Genomic DNA, 23,500 nt, shown 5'->3' on the forward strand with positions numbered 1-23,500 from the left:
TCTCAAGGAAGCCCTGTTCTCCTTAAGAATGTGCTGTTCTTCTCAAGAAGGTCCCGTTCTTCTCAAGAAGGTCCCGTTCTTCTCAAGAAGGTCCCGTTCTTTTCAAGAAGGTCCCGTTCTTTTCAAGAAGGTCCCGTTCTTTTCAAGAAGGTCCCGTTCTTTTCAAAAGGTCCCGTTTTTCTTTAAAAGGTCCTGTTTTTCTTAAAAATGTCCTGTTCTTCTCAAGACGGTCTTGTTCTTCTCAAGAAGGACTTTTCCTTTTCAAGAAAGTCCTGTTCATCTCAAGAATGTCCTTATCTTCTTAAGGAGGTATTTTCCTTATTGAGAAGTTCCTGTTTTTCTCTAGATCCTGTTCTTCTCAAGAAGGTCCTGTTCTTCTCAAGAAGGTCCTTATCTTCTTGAAGAGGTCTTTTCCTTCTTGAGAAGGTCCTGTTTTTCTCAAGATCTTGTTTTTCTCAAGATGGTCCCGTTCTTTTCAAGAAGGTCTTGTTCTTCTCAGGAAGATCCTTTTATTTTCAAGAAGGTCCTTATCTTCTTGAGGAGGTCTTTTCCTTCTTGAGAAGTTCCTGTTTTTCTCAAGATCCTGTTTTTCTCAAGATCCTGTTTTTCTCAAGATCCTGTTCTTCTCAAGAAGTTCCTGTTTTTCTCAAGAAGGTCCTTTTCTTTTCAAAAAGGTCATGTTCTTCTCAAGAAGGTCCTTATCTTCTCCAGGAGGTCTCTTACTTCTTGAGAAGTACGCTTTTCTTAAGAATTCTCTGTCCTTTTCAAGAAGGTCTTGCTTTCGGGTTTTTTTTCTCTTTAGCAAGTTCTTTTCTTTTTGAAATGATTCTTCTCATTTCGAGAAGATTTTTCTCTTTCCTTCTCGAAGACCTCTAACATTTATTTTTCCTGAGTCGATTCTTTCTATGAAGCTCTCTCTCTATCATATCTTCTTACCACTATATTCTAAAAAAATAGTAAAGCACTATTTTCCTATTTTCTGACAAACTAGTTAAAAAAGGATCACAATGTAAATTAGCTGCTTTATAAATGTTTTGTCGTAGACCGAGACGTTTTTAGGGAAAATCTAAAATCTGCACAATTTTTATAAAAGTATACTCATAGTTGTAATTTTAATGGGTATCTAGAGTTGAGCTGGGGATAAATGATAAATGGTAAAACAAAATGCATTCTAATTTAATTTTTACTATAGTTTTCACGTTTTTTTTATATTTACCAATCATTTTAATATTTTTATATTTATAATAAAAAACTCATTAACAATACAAGGATTTAGAAAAATGAGTACTGTGATGTAATAGGCAATAGGTAACTCGTCATACTATTTTTTTTCAATTGGATAGAATATTTTAACAATTTATGAAAAATGCTTTATTGATCGCAAACAATTATTAAATTCAATACATGTAACAATTAAGTAACTCTTATAAATGTTTGGGCACTCTGATGTGACCGGCAATAAAAATCATGCGTCGCAGTATAATTTAGGAGGGATTGCATCAAACGCCTCATTTTTCTTATTATTTTAAATCGTTAATTGGATCGAAATTTACATAATTAGGCACTGTGATGTCTATAGGCAATTTGTACTATAATTATTATAAAATTTGATAGTATATTTTCGCAGTTAAGTGCAAAACGCTGTATTAATAATATCTGATAAATCATTACACGTAACAACAATGTAACATAACGTTAACGAATTGAAAAAAAGCAATTGGGCACTCTGATGTGACGGGCAATGCAAAGCAAGAGTTATTTTGTATCAGACGAGGCAAATTACCTCATTTTTTATGGTTGTTTTTATATATACTAATACTAACACGTAACTATAGTTTAAAAATACATTTTTTACTATTTATCATTTATTTTTGGCTCGACAGATATTAAATATTAGTTAAAAATGGCCTAAGGCACAAAAATCCATGATATTAAATATTATATACATATATTTTGTTAATTAATAAGATTTTAATCTTAAAAATCATATCCATGTGTAAATGTTACGGGCACAGAACTATGTAAGATATTCTATATATATATAAATGAAATATTATAAAATATAATATATTAATAGCATGTAATTTTTAATATTAATGTTAACAATTGATATTTATTTGTCGATGGAATGAATTGATGCAAAATTGTTCGACGTTTCGACAACTGATATGTGTCATAATTTACAATGCAAATACAATTATCAGAGGAAGAGTCATATTTTTTGAATACGAGAAAGTGTAGAGGACTTTTTAAATTATGTGCTATATATATAAATACTCAAATTTAATATTTAATCATACGAGCTCTTCAGGACACACAGTTTGCACTACAAACTTGAAATTTGAACATAACGCACTTCTGTAAGTCTGCAATAACAACAAAAACCTAAAACAATCATTTGTTAGTTTTATAAACTTAAAATATACTTTGTTTAATTACATAATGAATATGTTTGTTGATGACACATATTTGAAGTCGAAACGTCTGAAACACCATAATTATTTTTTTTTATTTATATGCCACTGAAAATAATTGCTTCCAATAATATTTTTGTGTTAATGTCATAAATAAAGGTTTTATTTTATATATACAGTAGAGTCGATGCAGGAATTGTTCTGTGCAACATCACAGTAACACAGACGTAACTTTTAAGTATTTTTTATTATTCCATTTGAAATTAAATATAAATCGAATTTGGATTAAAAATAACTTGATTAGATACTGTACTCATTTGTTTCTTATTTAGATATATTATCTTTATTATTATTTTTTTACAAAATATCGATAAATTCAATACAAGTAACAACTAAGTAACGTTGCGTTGCAGTAACGGGTCATAAACCTAATAAATGTTACATTACAATTTGTTACATCAGGACTCTACTGCATATATGTTATTATTTTATCAAAATATAATTTCTGAGCACAATTATTTTAAATCTTTCGATGTACAACATGTCCTTCGATATAAATGTATAAATTTAAGTGTTAGGAGCTTAATGAAAAAATCAAACTTAATTGTAAGACGATGATGTTTCTTTATAAAATATAAATCTGGATGTAAAGATGTATTTATTAATGGATATTATATATATATATATATATATATATATATATATATATATTCATTTATAAATATGAGTCGAGTCAATGTTGCAATCATATCTGTAATTATTAAAATAATTAAAATATATAAATATATATAATACATTATTAATAATATTTATATTAATGTTAATTACTTTATATATATACAACAAATGGCTATGATATATCATCTCGACAGTTCTCGTGTTGTATAAAATGTATTTATGTTTTCAGACATTATTTAATCAAAGGTAAAAATTTATACTCAACATTGTTTATATTTATTTGTTATATATTTTTGCAATCTAAAGGAAAAGTTTTTTTTACTTTGTACCAATTTGTCTGAAAAGTAATTTATAATTAATATGTTAATAATAATTTGATATTTGTGATGAATAATTAAGTATTTGATTTAATTAATTGAGTTAATTTAAAAAAAAACAACGGTTTTTCATTCATAGAAATTTAGATAATATAATTTTAACAAATATTTGTTAATATATTGTTTTTAATATTCAATTCATATTATTGATTTCTGCTCCAATTCCTAATAATAATTATAAGTATTACAAAAATCAATTAATGAATGTAATTAATAATTTTATTTATTTTTTAGGTGTTTGCAGAGATCTACAAGTTCCTCGGATCACCTATATTTAATATAAATAAATAAATAAAATAAATTAAAAATTCTTTCAAATACAAAATGGCGACCCGCTGGTGTGCGTCTTGGGTGCAAGTTTAAAACTAAAATATTAATAAATAATAAATTCAACTTTAATTAAAACTATAACAATGATGAACTCATAAAGTAATTAAATAATTTATTATAATTAAACAAAAGACATATATTTATTTATTACCATTCCTTCTTATATTATTATGTGTGATAGTTAATTATCGTGATAGTTACTAATTAATATTAATTAAGTGATAAGTTTGAACTATATTTTACAAAATGGGGAAACAGAATAGTAAATTGAAACCAGAAGTTCTGGAGGATTTAAAACAAAATACGGAATTCTCGGATGCCGAAATACAAGAATGGTACAAGGGATTCCTTAAAGACTGCCCGAGTGGACATTTGTCAGTTGAAGAATTTAAGAAGATTTATGGAAACTTTTTTCCTTACGGTGATGCTAGTAAGGTGAGTGGATGGTGGAAGATGGTATATTTGCTGTAGTTTTTGAACAGTTTGGTTGACTTGGATGGAAGTTTGAGAGAGATTAGTAGAATATTGCATTGTCTATAAGTATGTCCAAGCAGGGCCGGTCCTGGGGTCCTTAGCGCCCGCATGCAACTTTTTTTTCTAGCGCCCCCCCCCCTATTAATTTTCACCGTTTTAACAGTTTATCATTAAAATTACATAAATATTTACATATTTTTTAAAAATTAATTCGTAATTATTTTGGATTTAGTACACAAAAAATTAGATATAATCTAGAAGGGTATAAAGTATATTGATTTGAAATTTATTTATTATTATCGATATCAATAAATAAAACAATCCCTGTTAAAATTTCACATTTTAGTAATATTCAATATGTAGTAAATTGGTTAAGGATGTAAGTTCGACTACCATAGCAAAAGAATTAATATTTTTGTTAGATTAAAGTTATAGAATTTAAGAAATGCATTTCAGTAAGAGTATTTATTATTTTGATATAAAGATCTTGATATCAAAATAATAAATACTATTTCTGAAATGCATTTCTTAAATTCTATAACTTTAATTTAACAAAAATATTAAGTGTAATAAATAAATTAATTTTTAATTATTCTGGATTTAGTGCACAAAAAATTAGATATAATCTAAAAGCGTATAAAATATATTGATTTTAAATTTATTTAGAAAATCGAGGCGATTGTTGATTATAATCAAGTATTTTTAAATTTTCAATTATTTTTAACGTATCTGCAATATTAATATTTAAAAAAAAACTAGCATTTAATATTCAAACATGACACATGTATTTCATGTTGGATTTTTTAAATTTTAATTTAATTTAGTTTTTCATTATTTACAATATCCAAAATTGCGTCGTAAACTTCTCCTTATTGATATCGTAAGAGCCGTCATATTCAGAATATCAGCTTGTTGTTTTAAAGTTAAATTTTTAACGTATTTTAGAAGTATTGTTCAAAAATCAGTAAAAAAAATGCAAAGAAATTACACATTTCTTGAACAATATTGAAAAAAAACTTAATATTTGATATGTATTATTTCTGTATAGTCAATAATTATTAAATTTAGAGTATGGACTCCACTAGGTATAAAACAAGCCTTAAAATTTTCGTTTCAAAGTAAATTTTGCTTCCATTTTTCATATTTGTGTCACGCGTGTCTTCAACATTCAAAGTTCAACATGCGAAACATTTGCAACAAAAGCAAAAGTTACAATTCAATTTCTCGGAATAAACAAGTCATTTTCTAAGCACTGACTCCGCATTTTTTATAATTTGTTTATAATTTTTTTAACAAGTTCCGATTCAACTAAATCAGCTCGCAATTTTTCGTCAATAATACCCAACAATTAATTTAATCTTTTGCAGGTTTGCACTTATGGGATTGAACACTAGATAATTTCTTTTTCGATTCCACAGTAACTTCAAACAAAGAAAAAAATCAATAAGTAGATTAAGCAATAAACGGAGCTGTTATTTACTAATTTGCAGAATTATTAATCGGTTAATTGTTTCCACTGATATCACATTGCAAAATAAATATGCCTTTTGTGTCTCCGTGTCCCTAGTTAAGGTAAATTATTTATTATAATTTATTAAGTATTCTGCATTTTAAATAATTCTAGATTTTATATAAAAAATATAAATATTATATTATAAATTTAATTTCCGAAACTCGTTTTGGCGCCCCCTAAGGCTTTGCGCCCGCATTTTTTGCATGCATCGCATGCAAGGCAGGACCGGCCCTGTGTCCAAGTTTATATAAGGATATTGCCAATAGACAGACAAACTCGATGCACAAATACCTTTGTTTAAGTTCTTATTAAAATATAACTATCCTTTATTAGTTTGCGGAGCACGTGTTCAGGACATTCGACGCAAATGGCGACGGAACAATCGACTTCCGGGAATTCCTTTGCGCCCTCTCTGTCACCTCCAGGGGTAAACTGGAGCAGAAGCTGAAGTGGGCCTTCTCCATGTACGACCTGGACGGAAATGGATACATCAGCAGGCAGGAGATGCTGGAAATTGTCACGGTATAAAAGATAAAGATTAAGGATCGATGGGTATTTAAAATAAGGGACCGAGCATAATAGACAAATGTTATGGCAAGGCCATGTTGCGCTCCAACTTTCATGCATTATGGTATTGAATCATACTGAATACTGTCAGTGTTATGCATTCAGGCAGTTTCACACATAAACTGCAATGTCACTTGCATGTTATGAAGCTGGGTCAGAAAGACTCTGTTATCTAACCTTGTTTTTTTGACTGGTTAGGTTTTCTATCTAACCACATGGCTTTTGTCAATATTTAGTATGAAATGTTCTTTATAACATAGCCTTGCTATAACATTGGTCTATTATGCGACAGAAACAGTCCCTAAATAACATATTTCCTCCATCAATTTTTCATTCATTTATTCAGGCCATTTACAAAATGGTGGGCAGCGTGATGAAGATGCCAGAAGACGAAAGCACCCCTGAAAAGCGGACAGATAAAATATTCAGACAGATGGATCGAAACAAAGATGGTAAACTGAGTCTTGAAGAGTTCATCGAGGGAGCCAAGAGTGATCCTTCCATTGTGAGGCTTTTGCAATGTGATCCACAGTCTCAGTAAAAAGATAAATTATAAGATATAAAATATGATAAAAAGGTAAAGTGTAGTTAGAGTTATAATAGTAATAATGGATTTCTATCAACAGATAATTATATATATATATATATATATATATATATATATATATCCTTTATCTTTATCCTTACAACCTGATATCATGCAGTAGTGATATCAACTTTCATTTCAAAGCATAGATATAAAATATTTGCATTCAGGTTGTGAAATGGCTATAAAAAATCTATCAACAGAAACTTTCCTATATCAAGTTTATTATTATAACTCTAGAAACATAAAATCTTATAACAAACTGGTCAAAATATTTATTAAATATAAAAAAGGTTGTTTCGATTTTATCGATTTACCTATTCGACTACATTATTCCAAAGTAGTTAGTCGAAATAAATTACTATAGATTAAGAAGCAAACGGTTTGCTTTGTTTTAAGCAATTTTTTAAAATGAATTGGTAAAGGATACTTATCCTATTGTACTACTTATATAAAAAAAATCACTAATATTGTCATATTTATTAAATATAGTTAGTCTAATATAATTAGACCAGTTACAAAATGACAAATGTTTAATTTTTTATATTGTCTATCAATTTTAAACCATATTTATATATATATATATATATATATATATATATATATATATAAATTTTATTATAATGTATCCTTTACCAGTTTATTTTAACAAATCAATCCCCCTACGACAACTAAAAAGACAATTAAATAAATTTTCTCTTTCACAATGTCACCATTGAATCTTTTCAATAAACAGAGTTGAAAAAAATGACGCTTAAAAAATTAATTATTAATTATTAATTACTAATTATTCAAACAACTGTTGAAAAGAAAATGAAGTTGAAATAAAAAAAACAGTTGCTTGTAGTTAGGTTAGATTAAAAATATATATTTATTATTAAATAAGGATAAAAAATAACTGACGATGCACACATCTTTAATTTGAATATTGATAATATGGCTGTTTCGATAAAAAGGATTATTAATATTACTCAGCTTTTTATTATGAATTAAAATTCATATAGGATTATGATGAATGTATGTATGTGTAAATGTATATGCAGTGAAACCAGGAACGTAACGGTTACGTAACTTAGGGAAAATGTAATACACATTACATAACACAGGTTTTAACGTAAGAACGCAACAAAACCTGATAAACGTAGTATTTTAATTACTTTTGACAGATTTCATAGTTGCAACGTAACTGGATCTAAACAACGCATTTGTGTCGTTCTTGTTACGTTGCTATGTTAAAATAGTAGCATTTATATTTCTTCATAATTTCATAAACCTTTTTCAATTATAAAATTTAAAACCTGCATTTGACACAGTATTACATTCATGTGACAAACAAAGATAAATTTATAATATTAAATATAAATTTATAAATATTATTATATTATAATAATAAATTTTATGAATATTATTGTTCACGCGTTCGAAACGTTTCATAAACGTAACACTTGCAACATGTATAAAACTGTATTACGGATCTGTATCGTTTCTCCTGTTACGTATTTGTTACGTAAATTTGACATCTGCGTGTTTTTCTGCGATACATTTATATGTATATGCGATAATTGTATACATGTATTGTATTAAGCTTGTATTTATTTATTTAGTGTATAAAAACTATTCGAAGGAATTAAAAACAAATTTTGTGACATTGAACTAACTTGATACTGCATTAGCCGATTGTACTATTTATAGTATAACTAGGAATTGTAGATAATTATTCATTTTTTTTCAAGTATTACTTACACATACACACAGCCATGCACACACACATTTTTCTATTCAATAATTTTGTATTCAATTTTGACTATTAGGCCCTAGAGCAACTCAATAAGCTCATGAAACCTTAAGAATTTGAAGAAAATATAATTTTAAGCTAATGTGGGTCAATACTATTTATTTTTATATATTTTTTTAAACTTTAGTTTGATGTTTTTTATTTTGTAAATTTGTTGATATTAATTTACAACTTTGTAGTAATAACTAATGATAATTTATTTATCATTATATTTTTTTAGACCTTAAAACTCCCTTAAATCTTTATATAATTATTTATACATGTGTCTATCTTCACTAATATAGCTGAGACTAGACTTCATTATTTTCTGAAACTTGGCTTCCACCAAATTCATTGCAGGGTCAGTCATTTTAAAAATGATATCTGGATGAGCATTGTACAGATTTTGGTCTTTGGTGGATATTTCTTTAAAGAATTTTGTTTTACCACCATTTCTTTGGGCCTCACCACTGCCAAATCATTTATAAAATTCATCATCTGTTTCAAATTGACGCTGTCGCCACTAGATTCTTTCTCGGCGAGGACCAGAATTTCTTTGGTGAGAATACTAACAATTGAATTGATGTCAAAGTTGTCTTTGATTTGAAACACGCCTTGTATCAATGTGTTCTGGTAGTTTATGTCTGTGTTTTTGATGATGTGAACAAATTTTATGACAAAGGTGCTCGAATGATTGTAGCTTTTGAGAAGGTTACCGAGAATCTGGAAGATCTTCTCACGGATTGCTTCTGATTTTTTATATAATACATCAGCATTACTTTTTGCTTTGCTTTTCTTCTGTTTTCTCTGATCGAACTTTTTCTCTAGCTCAGAAATAAACTCGTTCGTAATGTACAAAACTATTTTAGTCTTGTTTAGAACATTGACGACATCGTACATTTTCTTACTAAAATACAAATCTAATTTCGTGTTCAATTGAGACTAAACTTTTTGCAAGGTTTCGGAGTAAAAAGTGATGTTTTTCCAATCCAAAGCGTTCAAGTGTTTTGTAACATAATAGTAGACATCAAGAAATTGCTGTATGTAGTCTTCTAAATCACTTTTGCCAAAATTTTTTGTCAGTTCTCTATAATTGTTTGATAGATGGTTAACCCTGTTTTCTTCTAACACAGCCACTTTCCACTGAATCGCTTTTTTTAGCAGGAATAATAAAAACGCTCGTCATTTTGCAACTATTGTTAAAAACGCTCTTTACTGTCCATTGTCTTGTTGACTTCAAACGTTTATTTGAAGTCAACAAGACATTAAACTGTAAAAATGCAATGGCGCAATTTATATATGCCATTATTCGGGGATATTGGATCTCTCTGTCTTCAGGATATATTTAAAACACAAACAATTGTTTTATAGACTTGTTCACATTCTAATTATTCAAAATTTGCAAGATTTAACAATGTTTTACTAAAAATTTACACTTAAAATTATAAGTTTTTATACTTACATTAGAGTTTAGAGATGAGTGTATGTATGGATGCAAATGTATCGAACGACTGAAACTTTTTAAGTTTTTATAGGTTTTTTTTTTGTTAATCTAAATCTAAATTGATAAGTTTTATGGAAAAAAGTATGGTGAATTGTGTGTGTGTTCTTGAATTTATTGTTTGTGGAATCATCTTTATAAAAATTGATTCTGCAAAATTCTTTTTAGTATTTAAATTTTTATCTGTGAGAAGTCAAAAGTGTGTTTTGTGCCTGTTGTATGTTTCTTGATGTATTTGTAGAAGTATAACGTTTATAAAAGGCATTTATTTTCTGCCACTCGTTTCGGTTTTTATAAAAAAAATTAAATTATGCTGATATATTTAGAGATATTAGAAGTTTTTGAAAGCTTTTTACTCTACAGAATTTTTATTCATTTTTGTATTTGAAACAAAAAATAAAGACATTTTTAAGGGAGTTTAGAAAAAATATAATAATAAATAATATCCACTATCTAAAGAAACTATAAACATGTATTTAAAACAAAACATAAAGATAAATAACAAGATGTTTTATGTCACAAAATTTGGAATTGACAGTCGATATTCATATTATATTAGTCATACCATAAATTTATATATACATACATAATATATATATATATATATATATATATAAATTTATAAACTTATATATAAATATTAAATATAAGTTAGATAAATGAAAATTAATATTCTTAGGCTAGAACACTTTAAAATATTACAATTATATATATATATATATATATATATATATATATATATATCAAAATTACTAAATGTTAAGACAAAATATGTATTTAAATCATCTTTTATATATATATATATAAAATTACATATATATACAAAGATTTTACTACCCCGATGGCTTCTCGATAAAAAAACATTTATCCAATTTCTACTCGTAACTAAAATTCCAAAGCATTAGTGATTCTATAATATCCTATTCTATATAAATAGCAATTAATTAATTTACAACTAATTCAATATTCTATCCTTAAATATAAATAATATATTGTTCGATTGGAGACATCGACGGATTTATTAGAAATAGATAGAATTAAATAAAAATGAGAATCATGATGATGGTTTAATATGTATACGTTAATTTTTAAAAATTGCGTCATTGTGAAGTCCTGCACTGTTTTGTGAAAAGATGATATTTTTGCGTTGTACAAAATGTTGGTTTGGTTATGTTCCAAATTATAAGACATTTTAATGAAAACTTAATATTTAAAGGTTTACTTATTGAATTTATAGCAAAAAATAAGTTGTTGAAAATATATTTTTGAAACTCGCGCCATTGTTGTGAAGCGTTTTTATAAGTTCGTAGATAACTTCACTTTGTACAAAATGGTGGTGCTGGTGCTGGTACAGTTGAATATCAATTTAGTGATTTTAAATGAAAAGTTATTGTATATTACTTTGTAGTAATTAATAGTAGATTTAATTTTTTAATTAATACAGTGTCAATATTTACTATTGATGGAATTTTAAAAATCGCGGTATTTATGCACTTTTTTTTTAAGTTTTGTTGATAACTTATTCAAATTGGCAGTTTACCAAATGTCAAATGTGCAATAATTACAAATATACTTTCAAAATAAATTTATAAATACATAATTAAGTACCAGTCAGTATTAAATACAATTGTGTTGTTCATTATAACATACTAATCATAAAAATCTTATAAGTTACTGTACATTTGGACAAAAATTTGGTTTTTACAAATCATTCTGGACAATTTGGCATTCTACCAGGTTCTGTACAAAACTTTGCTAAAAACATATACAAATACTTCATAATTCATATTTAATCCTTTATATTTCTAATAAGTCCACCAATGTCTCCTAAATTCTTCTACACAAGTCCTCAAAAAACACTTCAATATAATTTTCTAACGTCTTCCCTTAAGTTGTCAAAATAATTATCATCTTCCTTCTTTTTGTGTTTGTTGAAGTAGTATTCTTTTAACTACTTTAATTTATTTTAATGGGTTTGTTTTGATATATATTATTCAATTTATTGCTTTATTTTGTTTTAATGAGTAATCGTATTGTGCTAAAGCGATATTAAGGGCTAAAAGACATGGTTTTGAACCCGAGATGTAAATTTATGTATAAATGTTTATATATACATAAAATAATATATATATATATATATATATATATATATATATAAATTGATGTATATATAAATGTTTTTTTCATTTCTACTCGTGTGGACGTTTTTCAAGTGTTATTTAGATGTTACATGTGCATTTGTATATATATATATATATATATATATATATATATATATATATATATATATATACAATTAAAACAAAGTTATCAAAAAATATTAAAGTACATTTTGGAAAAAAATACATTTAAATATTTCTATAATCAATTCTTATTTGTGTACTAAATAAAAGTTTCTAAAATTTTTTAAAATTTATATATATAAATATATATATATATATATATATATATATATTATAACTTTATTCAAACGTACTTATGCATTTATTTATTACTTATTATTTGCTTCTAATAATACGCCTTAGTTAAAAATTTTATTAACGATAATATAAAGTCTATTTCTCACAAAGAATTCATTAGAATTTGCATTAAATATTTCACATTTATATTTATTCAAAAATGTACTTTAATATTATAAACGAGTCCTTTTCCCTATATGTAATAATGCTGTATTTGAATTTTCAGTGATATAAACGTAATCGAGTGATTGTTTCAAATGTATGATCATTTAAGTAAATAAAAAAACATGATTTATACATTATTTTTATTTCAAAGCATGCAAAAGATATTTTCATGAATAATAAGGACAAAAGGATACCAGGAATAACTATTTGTGAATTAGTAATGGAGACGATGAAAAAGTTTTGCAATGATGAAATAATTATAAAGAAATATAAATGATGATTCTGTGCAAAGAAAATTTTGGTTGCTGGGTGGAGTGGAATTTTTATCAATTTGAAAATGATATCAAATTGCAACTTTTACATTCAAATCAGACTTGTCAAACACATACACATTTTTTTGTCCATGACTTTTTACGGCAAAGTTTTTGCTGTTTTATTTTCATGAAAGATTCAAAGATCCCCACGGATTTTATTTCTGTGAAATATTCAAAGATATTTATCCACGGATATTTAAACAAAGTTATTGCTGTTTTATTTTCATGAAATATTCAAAGATATCTATCCACGGATTTTATTTTCTTGAAATATTCAAACATATATCTATCCACTGATTTTTAAACAAAGTTTTTGCCAATATTCAAAATTACCTTTGAATATTTCATGAAAATAAAACTGCAAAAACTTTGTTTAAAAATCCGTGGATAGATGTCTTTGAATATTTCATAATAGTCCATGATTTGAACTTGATATTTATTATATTTAAATTGAGTAAAATGAGTTTTAAACTAGTGGGGCGCATGGCATCTAGCCTTAAGGCAAATTGCTGGAACTTTCCGTACCAAATATTATTATTTTTTTAAAAACGATTAACATTTTTGAAAAAAAATTACTTCGAAAATATTAGATTTTTGAGTAACTATGAAATTGACAAAAAATTACTTTTTTTGATTTTTTTTTTTTTTTAAATGTTTTCTTTATTTTGACATATTTTGGAAATTCTGAACTTTTTTAAAGCAATCGTACTGCTTTAACTGCATATAGACAAAATGTCAAAGCGCGTAAGCGCCGCGTCGCCGCCTAACGGATAAACATTGGTACGGAACCCATAGGAATGTAAACAAAATTTATACTTATCGTTAAAATCTCTATAAAATATCTGATAATTTGATGTACATATGTCTAATGATCATTTTTGACCGCCAACTGGCATTTTTTTTACTTTTTTTTTACTAGATCTCCGAAACCGCTAGACCTGGCAACATGAAAATTTGACCAGTTCTTCATCTTGTTAATACAAGTAAAATGTTATTTGAATTATTCAAATCGGAGGCTCCGTTCTCTAAAAAACTGAGTTAACGTTTTTGGCACTTTTTGCCCCATATCTTCAGAACGGTTAGACCTGCCGTCGCCAAAAACTAATCAGCACGTCTCCTTATCAATACGAATCGAATGTTTTTTGAATTATTCAAATCGCTTCATCCGTGTTCCCGAAATCGTCGATGAAAATTTGTATCCGCACATACACGCACACACACATCCATTTTTTTAAGGTATGCCAAAATATTCAGAAACCTTTGAAACGTAAAGATATATAAAAATTTTCATTTTTGATTTTTATGCGATTACTATAACTTACCCTGAATGAACATTTTTCATATTCATGCTTTTTTAAACACATGTTACTCAATTTTGATATAATCCTAGACAATATTAGATTATTATATTGTCTAGGATTAGAATACCCCGTGTTCATATAATAAATATCAAGTTAAAATCTTATGGCCCGTCTCCACTGCACGAACGCGCACGACGAATTCTGTTTTTGACATGCGCGCGGTTTGCTTTAACATTTACAAACAATAAACCTTCATTAGAGAAATAAAGTAATTGCTGATTAATAAATTCTATAATATTCGTTCATATAGTGGATTATGTTAAACAACGCCTAAACAAATATTGTTTTTGCAACTCTACTCATCATATATTGGTGTTTGTAGAATTTCATGTAATTAAAATTAACATACATTCATTGACTGCTTGTTTTTTTCACTTTTTTGCCTGCGATATAATCTTATCTTTGAACAGCTGTAATATCTGTCTTGCCTAGAAAATCTTTTCTATTTTAATAACTTCAAAGATTTATAGAAACTACGAGTAATAATTTATAATCTCAAATAAAACTTACGTTTAGTACACAGCGCAAATGTTTAATTTGTTTTATTATTTTCATGGAACAGGTAAAATATTCTTCTGATTCAGGCATTTTTCATTAAATCAAGATTCGTGCTACGATGTGACTTTAAAATGTTTATTTATCTATGCCGATTTGCTTGTTGATATCGGTACGCATACAACGTTGATGCCGTTACGCATACAACGACAGATCTTTATTCACATACAGGACGGCTAATCATAATAGACCCGTATAGAAATTATATAATCGAGAGCGAATGACGAATCATTGGCACTCGACTCTTATCTGCCGTAACGCACTTTCGTTGCATTTGTACGGATTTACACCCTAGTCGCGCCTAAAGAAGTTTTACTTCAGAATTGTATTATATTATTAAAATATTTAATAAAATATTTTATTATGTATGAATAAATAATATTCATATTCAAGTTTTCTGTCATATGAGTATATGGTAAAATTATTGAATTTTTTTGAAAATGTTTAGATTTTTTTAAAAATAATCACTGCCACGCGACTCTTATTTTATCGACTCTTATCTGCCGTAACACACTTCCGTTGCATTTGTTCCGATTTACACCCTAGTCGCGCCTAAAGAAGTTTTACTTCAAAATTGTATTATATTATTAAAATATTTAATGAAATATTTTATTATGTATGAATAAATAATATTCATACTTAAGTTTTCTGTCGTATGAATAAAATTGTTGATTTTTTTTGAAAATGTTTAGATTTTTTTTTTAAATAATCACTGCCACGCGACTCTTATTTTATCGACTCTTATCTGCCGTAACGCACGTCCGTTGCATTTGTACGGATTTACACTCTAGTCGCGCCCAAAAAAGTTTTACTTCAAAATTGCATTATATTATTAAAATATGTAATAAAATATTCTATTATGTATGAATAAATAATATTCATATTTAAGTTTTCTGTCGTATGAGTATATGGTAAAATTATTGAATTTTTTTTTTAAATGTTTGGATTTTTTTTTTAAATTTAGGTAAAAAAATAAATGCACGTGATATTTTACTACACCCCTCCCTCCCCCTCGTGATATTTAACTTCCCATATGGTAAGTTATTGTAATATGCCGAAAATCGAAATTGAAAATTTTTACATTTCTCGACGTTTTGAAGGTTTCTGAACATTTTGGCATACCTCAGAAAACATAGATGTGTGTGTGTATAGATGTATAGATACAAATTTCCAGTCACGTTTTTGGGCGCACGGATCAACCGATTTGAATGGTTCAAAAAACATTCAATTCCTATTGATAGGGAGATGAGCTGATTAGTTTTTGGCAAAGGCAGGTCTAGCAGTTACGGAGAAAAATAGCAAAGAGTGCAGGAAATAAAAATCGAGTTTTTGAGAGAACGGAGCATCCGATTTGAATGTTCTAAAAAACATTCAATTAGTAATGATTGGGAGAAGTGTTTATCAGATTTTGGCAAAAGCAGGCCCAGCCATTTCGAAGATACGGAGCTAAATGTGCAAAAAATGGCAGTTTTTGAGAGAACTAAGCGTCCGATTTAAATGATTCAAAGAACATTCTGCTTGTTTTAACAAAATATTTGATTTTGGAAAAAAGAATTATTTCATTTTTTTTTTCATTTTATTTTTAGAATTTTTTTTTGTATATCCCAAATAATTCAGATTTTATTTTTAATTCTGACTAAAGTTCTAATATACTTTAAACAAATAATTTCAACTTTGCAATTCAGTTTATATAATTCTTATAAATATTAGACAATGTTACAATATTTATAAATAAATAATTTATAATAATCTAATTAACGACATTTAATATTCCTCGAACATTTTGTTATGGTACGGGAAGTTCCAGCAATTTGCCTTAAGGCATGATGTCATACACCCCACTAGTTTTGTGTTTTTTTTTTTGTCAAACCCCACTACCCCTAAAAACTTTACATGATTAATGGACGCATCTGGAAGCACCCTTACATAAAACCATAGACAAAATAAGTGTACATCTATCAGAAACTATCTCTATGGTACATTATCTACTGTCAGTTTTCCTGCAACAATCGGCGTGTGTCCCTCTATGTGTCCTTTTCCAATTCAGCATTTTGGCTGATGCAATCACAAATGTATTTTTATCAATATTTAATACAAATGTGTGTATAAATTACAGTGTTCTCGTTACTTATTGTCTTTATTTATAAACTACTGTAGTCTTTTGGTAAAAATAAAAATGACAGAAGAAGAAGCAGTAAGTATTGAGAATATTTTTTGGTGACAAAAATGGGGTTATATGCGTTTTCGTGGAATGTGCAGTCGTGGAAAATAATAAAATAAAATGGAAATATGAATTGCGGTTTGTTTATTTTGGGTACAGAAGGTGGTTTTGGGGGCGTTTTGTTTAATTTATTTGTTGTGGTGGAAAATACCACGAGGTACTGTCATTTTTGGGGCTCAAGGGGCAAGGTGTTGGTTGTTACAGTATGGCGGATTATTTAAATGTTTAAAGTTATTATAGACAGAAAAGTTATTATAGACAAAAAAGTTGCTACATTTAAAATCCATATATTCACACGAACATTATTCATTTAGCATTTGCAACATTGTAATAGTATTTCCTTTACAGATATATATTCTACAAATTTTCAAGATACATCACGACTTCATTATATATATTTTGGAGATTTTGGAGTTTTCAATTATTTGGTTTTGATAAACTATAAACAACATTTGACTTAAGTAATCCCTTAAGTAACAGCAATATAATGTTGTAGATGAATGATGGAGTGCGGTTTGTTTATTTTGGGTGCACTAGGTGGCTTTGGAGGGGTTTTGTTTAATTTATTTGTTGTGGTGGAAAATACCACGAGGTACTGTCATTTTTGGGGCTCGAGGGGCAAGGTGTTGGATGTTACAGTATGGTGGATTATTTAAATGTTTAAAGTTATTATAGACAGACAATGGGCTGTATTTAAAATCCATATATACACACGAACATTATTCATTTAGCATTTGCAACATTGTGATATTTTCTTTACAGACATATTCTATAAATTTTCAAAATACATCACGACTTCATTATCATATTTTGTAGATTTTGGACTTTTCAATTATTTGGTTTCGATAAACTATAAACAATGAACATTTGATTTATCCCTGAAGTAACAGCAATATAATGCTGTAGTTGCAAAAAATTAGATTCTAGGAAATAAATAACTCAAATGCAGAAGAATTTGCTTGTATCTTTGAATTTACATTTACTGTTCTTGGCCGTATTTCAGATTTTTTATGGAATTTAACTTTCCTTTATATTTTGTAAGGCACCGGTACAATAACAACACTATAAGAAGTATTATTTTATATCATAAGTATTTTTCATAATGGTGAGGATTACTTTGATTAATCAGACATTAAGCGGACTGTAAATTATAAATATTCCATCACCATAAAAAAGTGAATAAAACAGCTATTTAGTTTATGATAAATATTGATATGCCTTTTGTACATATATTGATATGCCATATGTACTAGAAAATTGTTTGAACAGATCTTCTCGATTCGTTGACAATAAATATAAATAAATGAGTACCTGTTAAAATAATACTGAAAACAATACATTAATTTAATAAACAATATTTGCATAAAATCGTGTATTCTGCTTAGATCTTACAAAATAAGTCTGAATATAATTGTAAATGAGTTATCTTAACTATTTTCTTATTGTAAATATTATTTGTGCTTTTGTGATGTTGTTTTTAAAATTTTTGCACTATGTTCTAATTAGCACCGTTCTTTCCAAAAGTATATTGTATGTTTAGCAAAAGTGTCAGTCAGTTTTTCTTTTGATGTGCAAAACAAGAAAACAGAATTTAATTCATCATCAATGCACACAATAATTATCTTCTTATCATTATTCTTAGTTATAGATCAATTATCCTTTTCCAGATGTTCGACTTGTCCCTCAAGAAGAAGAAAAAGAAGAAGACAGCGTTCGATATTGATGCAGTGCTGGGAGATGACAGCAGCACCCCTATGGAAACCAGTGAACCTGTTGAAGAAATCCCCGATATTGATTTGGATGGGAAAAAAAAGAAAAAGAAAAAGAAGCCTTTTAATTTAGATGAGTTGGACAATGCCTTACCAGGTTAATAGATAACTTATATTTATATAATTTATTTATATCTATATTTATATTTAATGGCTTGAAAGTGTTGCAATTGTAATGAAAATGTTGTGATTGGTGAAAGTGTTGCATTTGTTTGGTCTGGAATTGTTGCAATTGTTCTTAAAAGTTGTCTGGAAGCGTTGTAAGTTGTGTAGCGGTGGTGCAAGTTGTCTGAAAGCATTACAATTTGTCTGGATGCCTTGTAAGTTGTTTGGAATTGTTGTAATTAGTCTAAAAATGTATATTTACATTTGTTTTTAACGAACTGAAAGTGTTTTAATTGTTCTGAAAATGTTGCAATTGATCTGAATTTGTAGTAATTGTTTGAAAGTTTTGTGAAGAATCTTGTAATTGGTCTGAAAGTGCTGCAACTGGTCTGAAAGTGCTATAACTGGTCTGAAAATGTTGCAATTGATTGGTCTGGATGTGTAGTAAGTGGTTTTAAAATGTTGTAAGTTGTCTGGAAGCATTGTAAGTTGTGCAGCAGTGATGCAGGTTGTCTGAAACCCTTGCAGTTTTTTTAGTAGAATTGTAAGTTGTCTGGAATCGTAATTAGTCTAAAAATGTATATTTATACTTGTTTAATGGACTGAAAGTGTTGTAATCGTTCTGAAAATGTTGCAATTGGTCTCAATTTGTAGTAATTGGTTTGAAGTTGGTTTTATGATTACTCTGAAAGTGTTGCAATTGATTTGAGAATTTTGTAATTGGTCTGATAGTGCTGTAACTGGTCTGATATTGCTGTAATTGGTCTGAAAGTGCTGAAATTGGTCTGAAAATGTTGTAACAGGTCCGAAAGTTTTGCAATTGATTGGTCTGGATGTGTAGTAATTGGTTTGATTGTGTAGCAGCGGTGCAAGTAGTCTGAAAGCATTACAATTTGTCTAGAAGCGTTGTAAGTTGTCTGGAATTGTTGTAATTAGTCTAAAAATGTATATTTACATTTGTTTTTAACAAACTGAAAGTGTTGTAATTGTTCTGAAAATGTTGCAATTGGTCTGAATTTGTAGTAATTGGTTTGGAAGTTCTATGATTACTCTGAAAGTGTTGCAATTGATTTGAGAATCTTGTAATTGGTCTGATAGTGCTATAACTGGTCTGATAGTGCTGTAACCGGTCTGATAGTGTTGCAATTGATTGGTCTGGATGTGTAGTAAGTGGTCTTAAAATGTTGTAAGTTGTCTGGAAGTGTTGTAAGTTGTGCAGCAGTGATAGCATTGTAAGTTGTCTTGAATCGTTGTAATTAATAATGTTTATTTATAGTTGCTTTTAATGGACTGAAAGTGTTGTAATTATTCTGAAAATGTTGCAATTGGTCTGAAAGTGCACAATTAGTTTGAGAATTTTGAAATTGATCTGAAAGTGCTGTAACTTTCAGATTCTGATAGTGCTATAATTGGTCTGAAAGTGCTGAAACTAGTCTAATAATCCTGTAATTGGTCTGATAGTGCTGTAATTGGTATGAAAGTGCTGTTACTAGTCTGGTAGTGCTGCAAATGGTCCAAAAATATTGTACCGGTCCAAAAATGTTTTAATTGGTCTAAAAGTGTTTCAATTGATTGATCTGAAATTGTTGCAATTTTTGATTATATACAATTTAATTTGCTGTTCTTTCTATAATATAGCAAGATTTTATTTTCAAGATTTGTATTTTGTGTTTATAAAAACAAATGTCGAGTGGCTCTACAATTGATTGGTCTGGAATGTTATAAGTTGTTTGGTAGTGTTGTAAAATTGGTCTGGAAGCATTGTAAATGGTCTTCAAATGCTGTAAGCTGCCTGGTGGAAGTGTTGTAATTGGTCTGGAAGCATTGAAATTGATATTGCAAGTTGTCTGAAAGGATTGCAAGTTGTTTGAAAGGATTGCAAATTGTCTGAAAGGATTGCAAGTTGTCTGGTAAAGAATTGCAAGTTGTCTGGTAAAGAATTGCAAGTTGTCTGGTAAAGAATTGCAAGTTGTCTGGTAAAGAATTGCAAGTTGTCTGGTAAAGAATTGCAAGTTGTCTGGTAAAGAATTGCAAGTTGTCTGGTAAAGAATTGCAAGTTGTCTGGTAAAGAATTGCAAGTTGTCTGGTAAAGAATTTCAAGTTGTCTCAGACAGAATTGCAAGCTGTATGGACTAGTTGCAAGTTGTCTGAGACTTTTGCAAGTTGTCTGAGACTTTTGCAAGTTGTCTGAGACTTTTGCAAGTTGTCTGAGACTTTTGCAAGTTGTCTGAGACGGTTGCAAGTTGTCTGAGACGGTTGCAAGTGGTATGAGACGGTTGCAAGTGGTATGAGACGGTTGCAAGTGGTATGAGACGGTTGCAAGTGGTATGAGACGGTTGCAAGTGGTATGAGACGGTTGCAAGTGGTATGAGACGGTTGCAAGTGGTATGAGACAGTTGCAAGTAGTCTGGAACAGTTGCACAGTTGTATGGAGGTGTCTGAGGATCAATAAATGTTGCAAGTTGTCTGGAACAGTTACATGTTATCTGGAAGTGACCGAAGATCAATAAATGTTGCAAGTTGTCTTAAACAATTATAAGTTGTCTGGAACAGTTGCAAGTTGTCTTTAACAATTACGAGTTGTCTGGAACAGTTGCAAGTTGCCTGGAATTGTCTAAAGATAAATAAATACATTGTAATTTGTCTAAAAATGTATTTTTATATTTGTTTTATACTTTTATAGATAAACTGACATTAATATTTACTACTTATACTCATTATCAAACTTTATTTCAGGTTTTTAATATGCATATAAATGCTGATGAGTATTTTTATTTTCTCAGAAAGTAAAGAAGGTGCTAATGATGCTGCCGAATCAGGTGCAGCTCCCGAAGAGGCCCCTGTCGATGATGATTTCGATCTGGACATGGACTTTTCAAAAACGAAAAAGAAAAGGAAGAAGAAGAAGGATTTAGATGTTCTGGTTTCAGAAGAGGATCAGAAATCTGAGGACAAAGAGAATGGTAAATAGATCACTACTACTATGTAATTTAAAAAATTGTGGTACATTCATAGTTTGGAGCAGATTTTTGTTTTGATAAATTCCTACAGTGATTTCAAAATAATTTTTTTTTCTATAATAATTTTAATACAACATGCTGCACCGATTTGGAAGGCAAGTTTGAAACCGGTAAGATAAATACATTTATCATTTACCAAGTGCTCTCAAATTATTCAGTTGTATGTATTACCATTAACATCATGTATTTGTTGTATATTAATTAGTTTTGTGCTTTAGTTGAAATGAGCAGTACCTCGTGGCATGGTTCTGATCGTGATTACACATATGACGAGTTGCTAAATAGAGTTTTTGAAATTATGCATGACAAGAATCCTGATATGGTAGCAGGCAAAAAGCAGAAGTTTGTAATGAGACCTCCACAAGTTGTGAAAATTGGAACAAAGAAGACTTCATTTGCTAATTTCACTGATATTTGCAGAACCCTGCATAGGTAAATAGAAATAATTATCTTAGGGCTATGTAATTGTTACTTTATATGTTACAAATGATGTAATATGCTTGTTACTTTATAGATATTTGTTTATACATTTGAATATTTTGTTTTTAGGCAACCTAAACATTTATTAGATTTCTTGTTAGCTGAATTGGGTACCAGTGGTTCCGTAGACGGCAACAGTCAATTAATTATTAAAGGCCGTTTCCAGCAAAAACAAATTGAAAATGTTTTGAGAAGGAAACAAATATATATATATATATATATATATATATGGGTCATTCTTTTACAAACCGGACACTTTTTAACCTTGACATTTTAGAATTGTCTGAAAATTTGTTTACAGATACTATTCATAAAATCATTTGACACGTATTTCAGGATTTTGCTGAAAAAAATTTTTTGACGTAAATATTTACGATTGAAATATGGATTTTTTGCTCATTTCTATGAACAACATCATCTGCGGTAAATTAATTATCTCCGGATGTGCTGATCCGATCAGTATTATTTTTTTTTATTACACTCATATTGAAGTGAACTTTGTAATGATTAAAAATTTTTTTTTTGTTTTGCAATTTTCTTAACAATAACAACCCTTAATATTTACAAAGATTTTACTCGGCCTTTACCCGAATTGAATCGATCCAAAAAAGAAATATATTTTCTTTTTTTCTCTGCAACAAAATTCTTTTTACAATTTGTTGGAGGTTTTTTTTACAATCGAAAGATATTAAATATTTTTCAAGCGCGAGCCGCGCTTTTCACGTCGTGGACCTCAAAGACTTGTACTCATTTGTCACTTTCGAATGACAATCTTATTGTTTTTCGGTTGAAAAATATTTTATAATTTCGCTTCTGGCGAAAAATGAACATATAGTC

The 23,500-nt window shown here is 28.5% G+C and overlaps 2 protein-coding genes across 2 annotated transcripts in view; both read left to right on the top strand.

Annotated features, from left to right (window-relative positions):
* The first annotated feature begins 3,956 nt into the window (after window positions 1-3,956).
* LOC113364060 (neurocalcin homolog) lies at window positions 3,957-6,930 on the top strand. The gene is made up of 3 exons (XM_026606518.1): window positions 3,957-4,234; window positions 6,120-6,308; window positions 6,700-6,930. Exons 1-3 carry the CDS (start codon window positions 4,046-4,048, stop codon window positions 6,892-6,894), a joined length of 573 nt encoding a protein of 190 aa, XP_026462303.1. The 5' UTR covers window positions 3,957-4,045; the 3' UTR covers window positions 6,895-6,930.
* Window positions 6,931-17,074: 10,144 nt separating this feature from the next.
* LOC113362977 (eukaryotic translation initiation factor 2 subunit 2-like) overlaps window positions 17,075-23,500 on the top strand; it is an 8,941-nt gene continuing 2,515 nt past the window's right edge. The window contains exons 1-5 of the mRNA XM_026605469.1: window positions 17,075-17,262; window positions 18,957-19,155; window positions 21,947-22,126; window positions 22,402-22,615; window positions 22,733-22,853. Of these exons, the coding sequence (XP_026461254.1) occupies window positions 17,245-17,262; window positions 18,957-19,155; window positions 21,947-22,126; window positions 22,402-22,615; window positions 22,733-22,853 (732 nt within the window). The 5' untranslated portion in view covers window positions 17,075-17,244. The remainder of the gene's footprint in view (window positions 17,263-18,956; window positions 19,156-21,946; window positions 22,127-22,401; window positions 22,616-22,732; window positions 22,854-23,500) is intronic.

This window comes from Ctenocephalides felis, unplaced genomic scaffold (assembly GCF_003426905.1).
Source record: "Ctenocephalides felis isolate EL2017-DRISC unplaced genomic scaffold, ASM342690v1 CF-g0.4_SCAFFOLD_00845, whole genome shotgun sequence".
Lineage (NCBI taxonomy): Eukaryota > Metazoa > Arthropoda > Insecta > Siphonaptera > Pulicidae > Ctenocephalides > Ctenocephalides felis.

Coding starts and splice junctions, on each gene's coding strand:
- LOC113364060 (XM_026606518.1), top strand. CDS start 4,046: ATGGGGAAACAGAATAGTAAATTGAAACCAGAAGTTCTGGAGGATTTA. Junction 4,235..6,119: donor CTTACGGTGATGCTAGTAAG/GTGAGTGGATGG, acceptor ATCCTTTATTAG/TTTGCGGAGCACGTGTTCAG. Junction 6,309..6,699: donor AGATGCTGGAAATTGTCACG/GTATAAAAGATA, acceptor TCATTTATTCAG/GCCATTTACAAAATGGTGGG.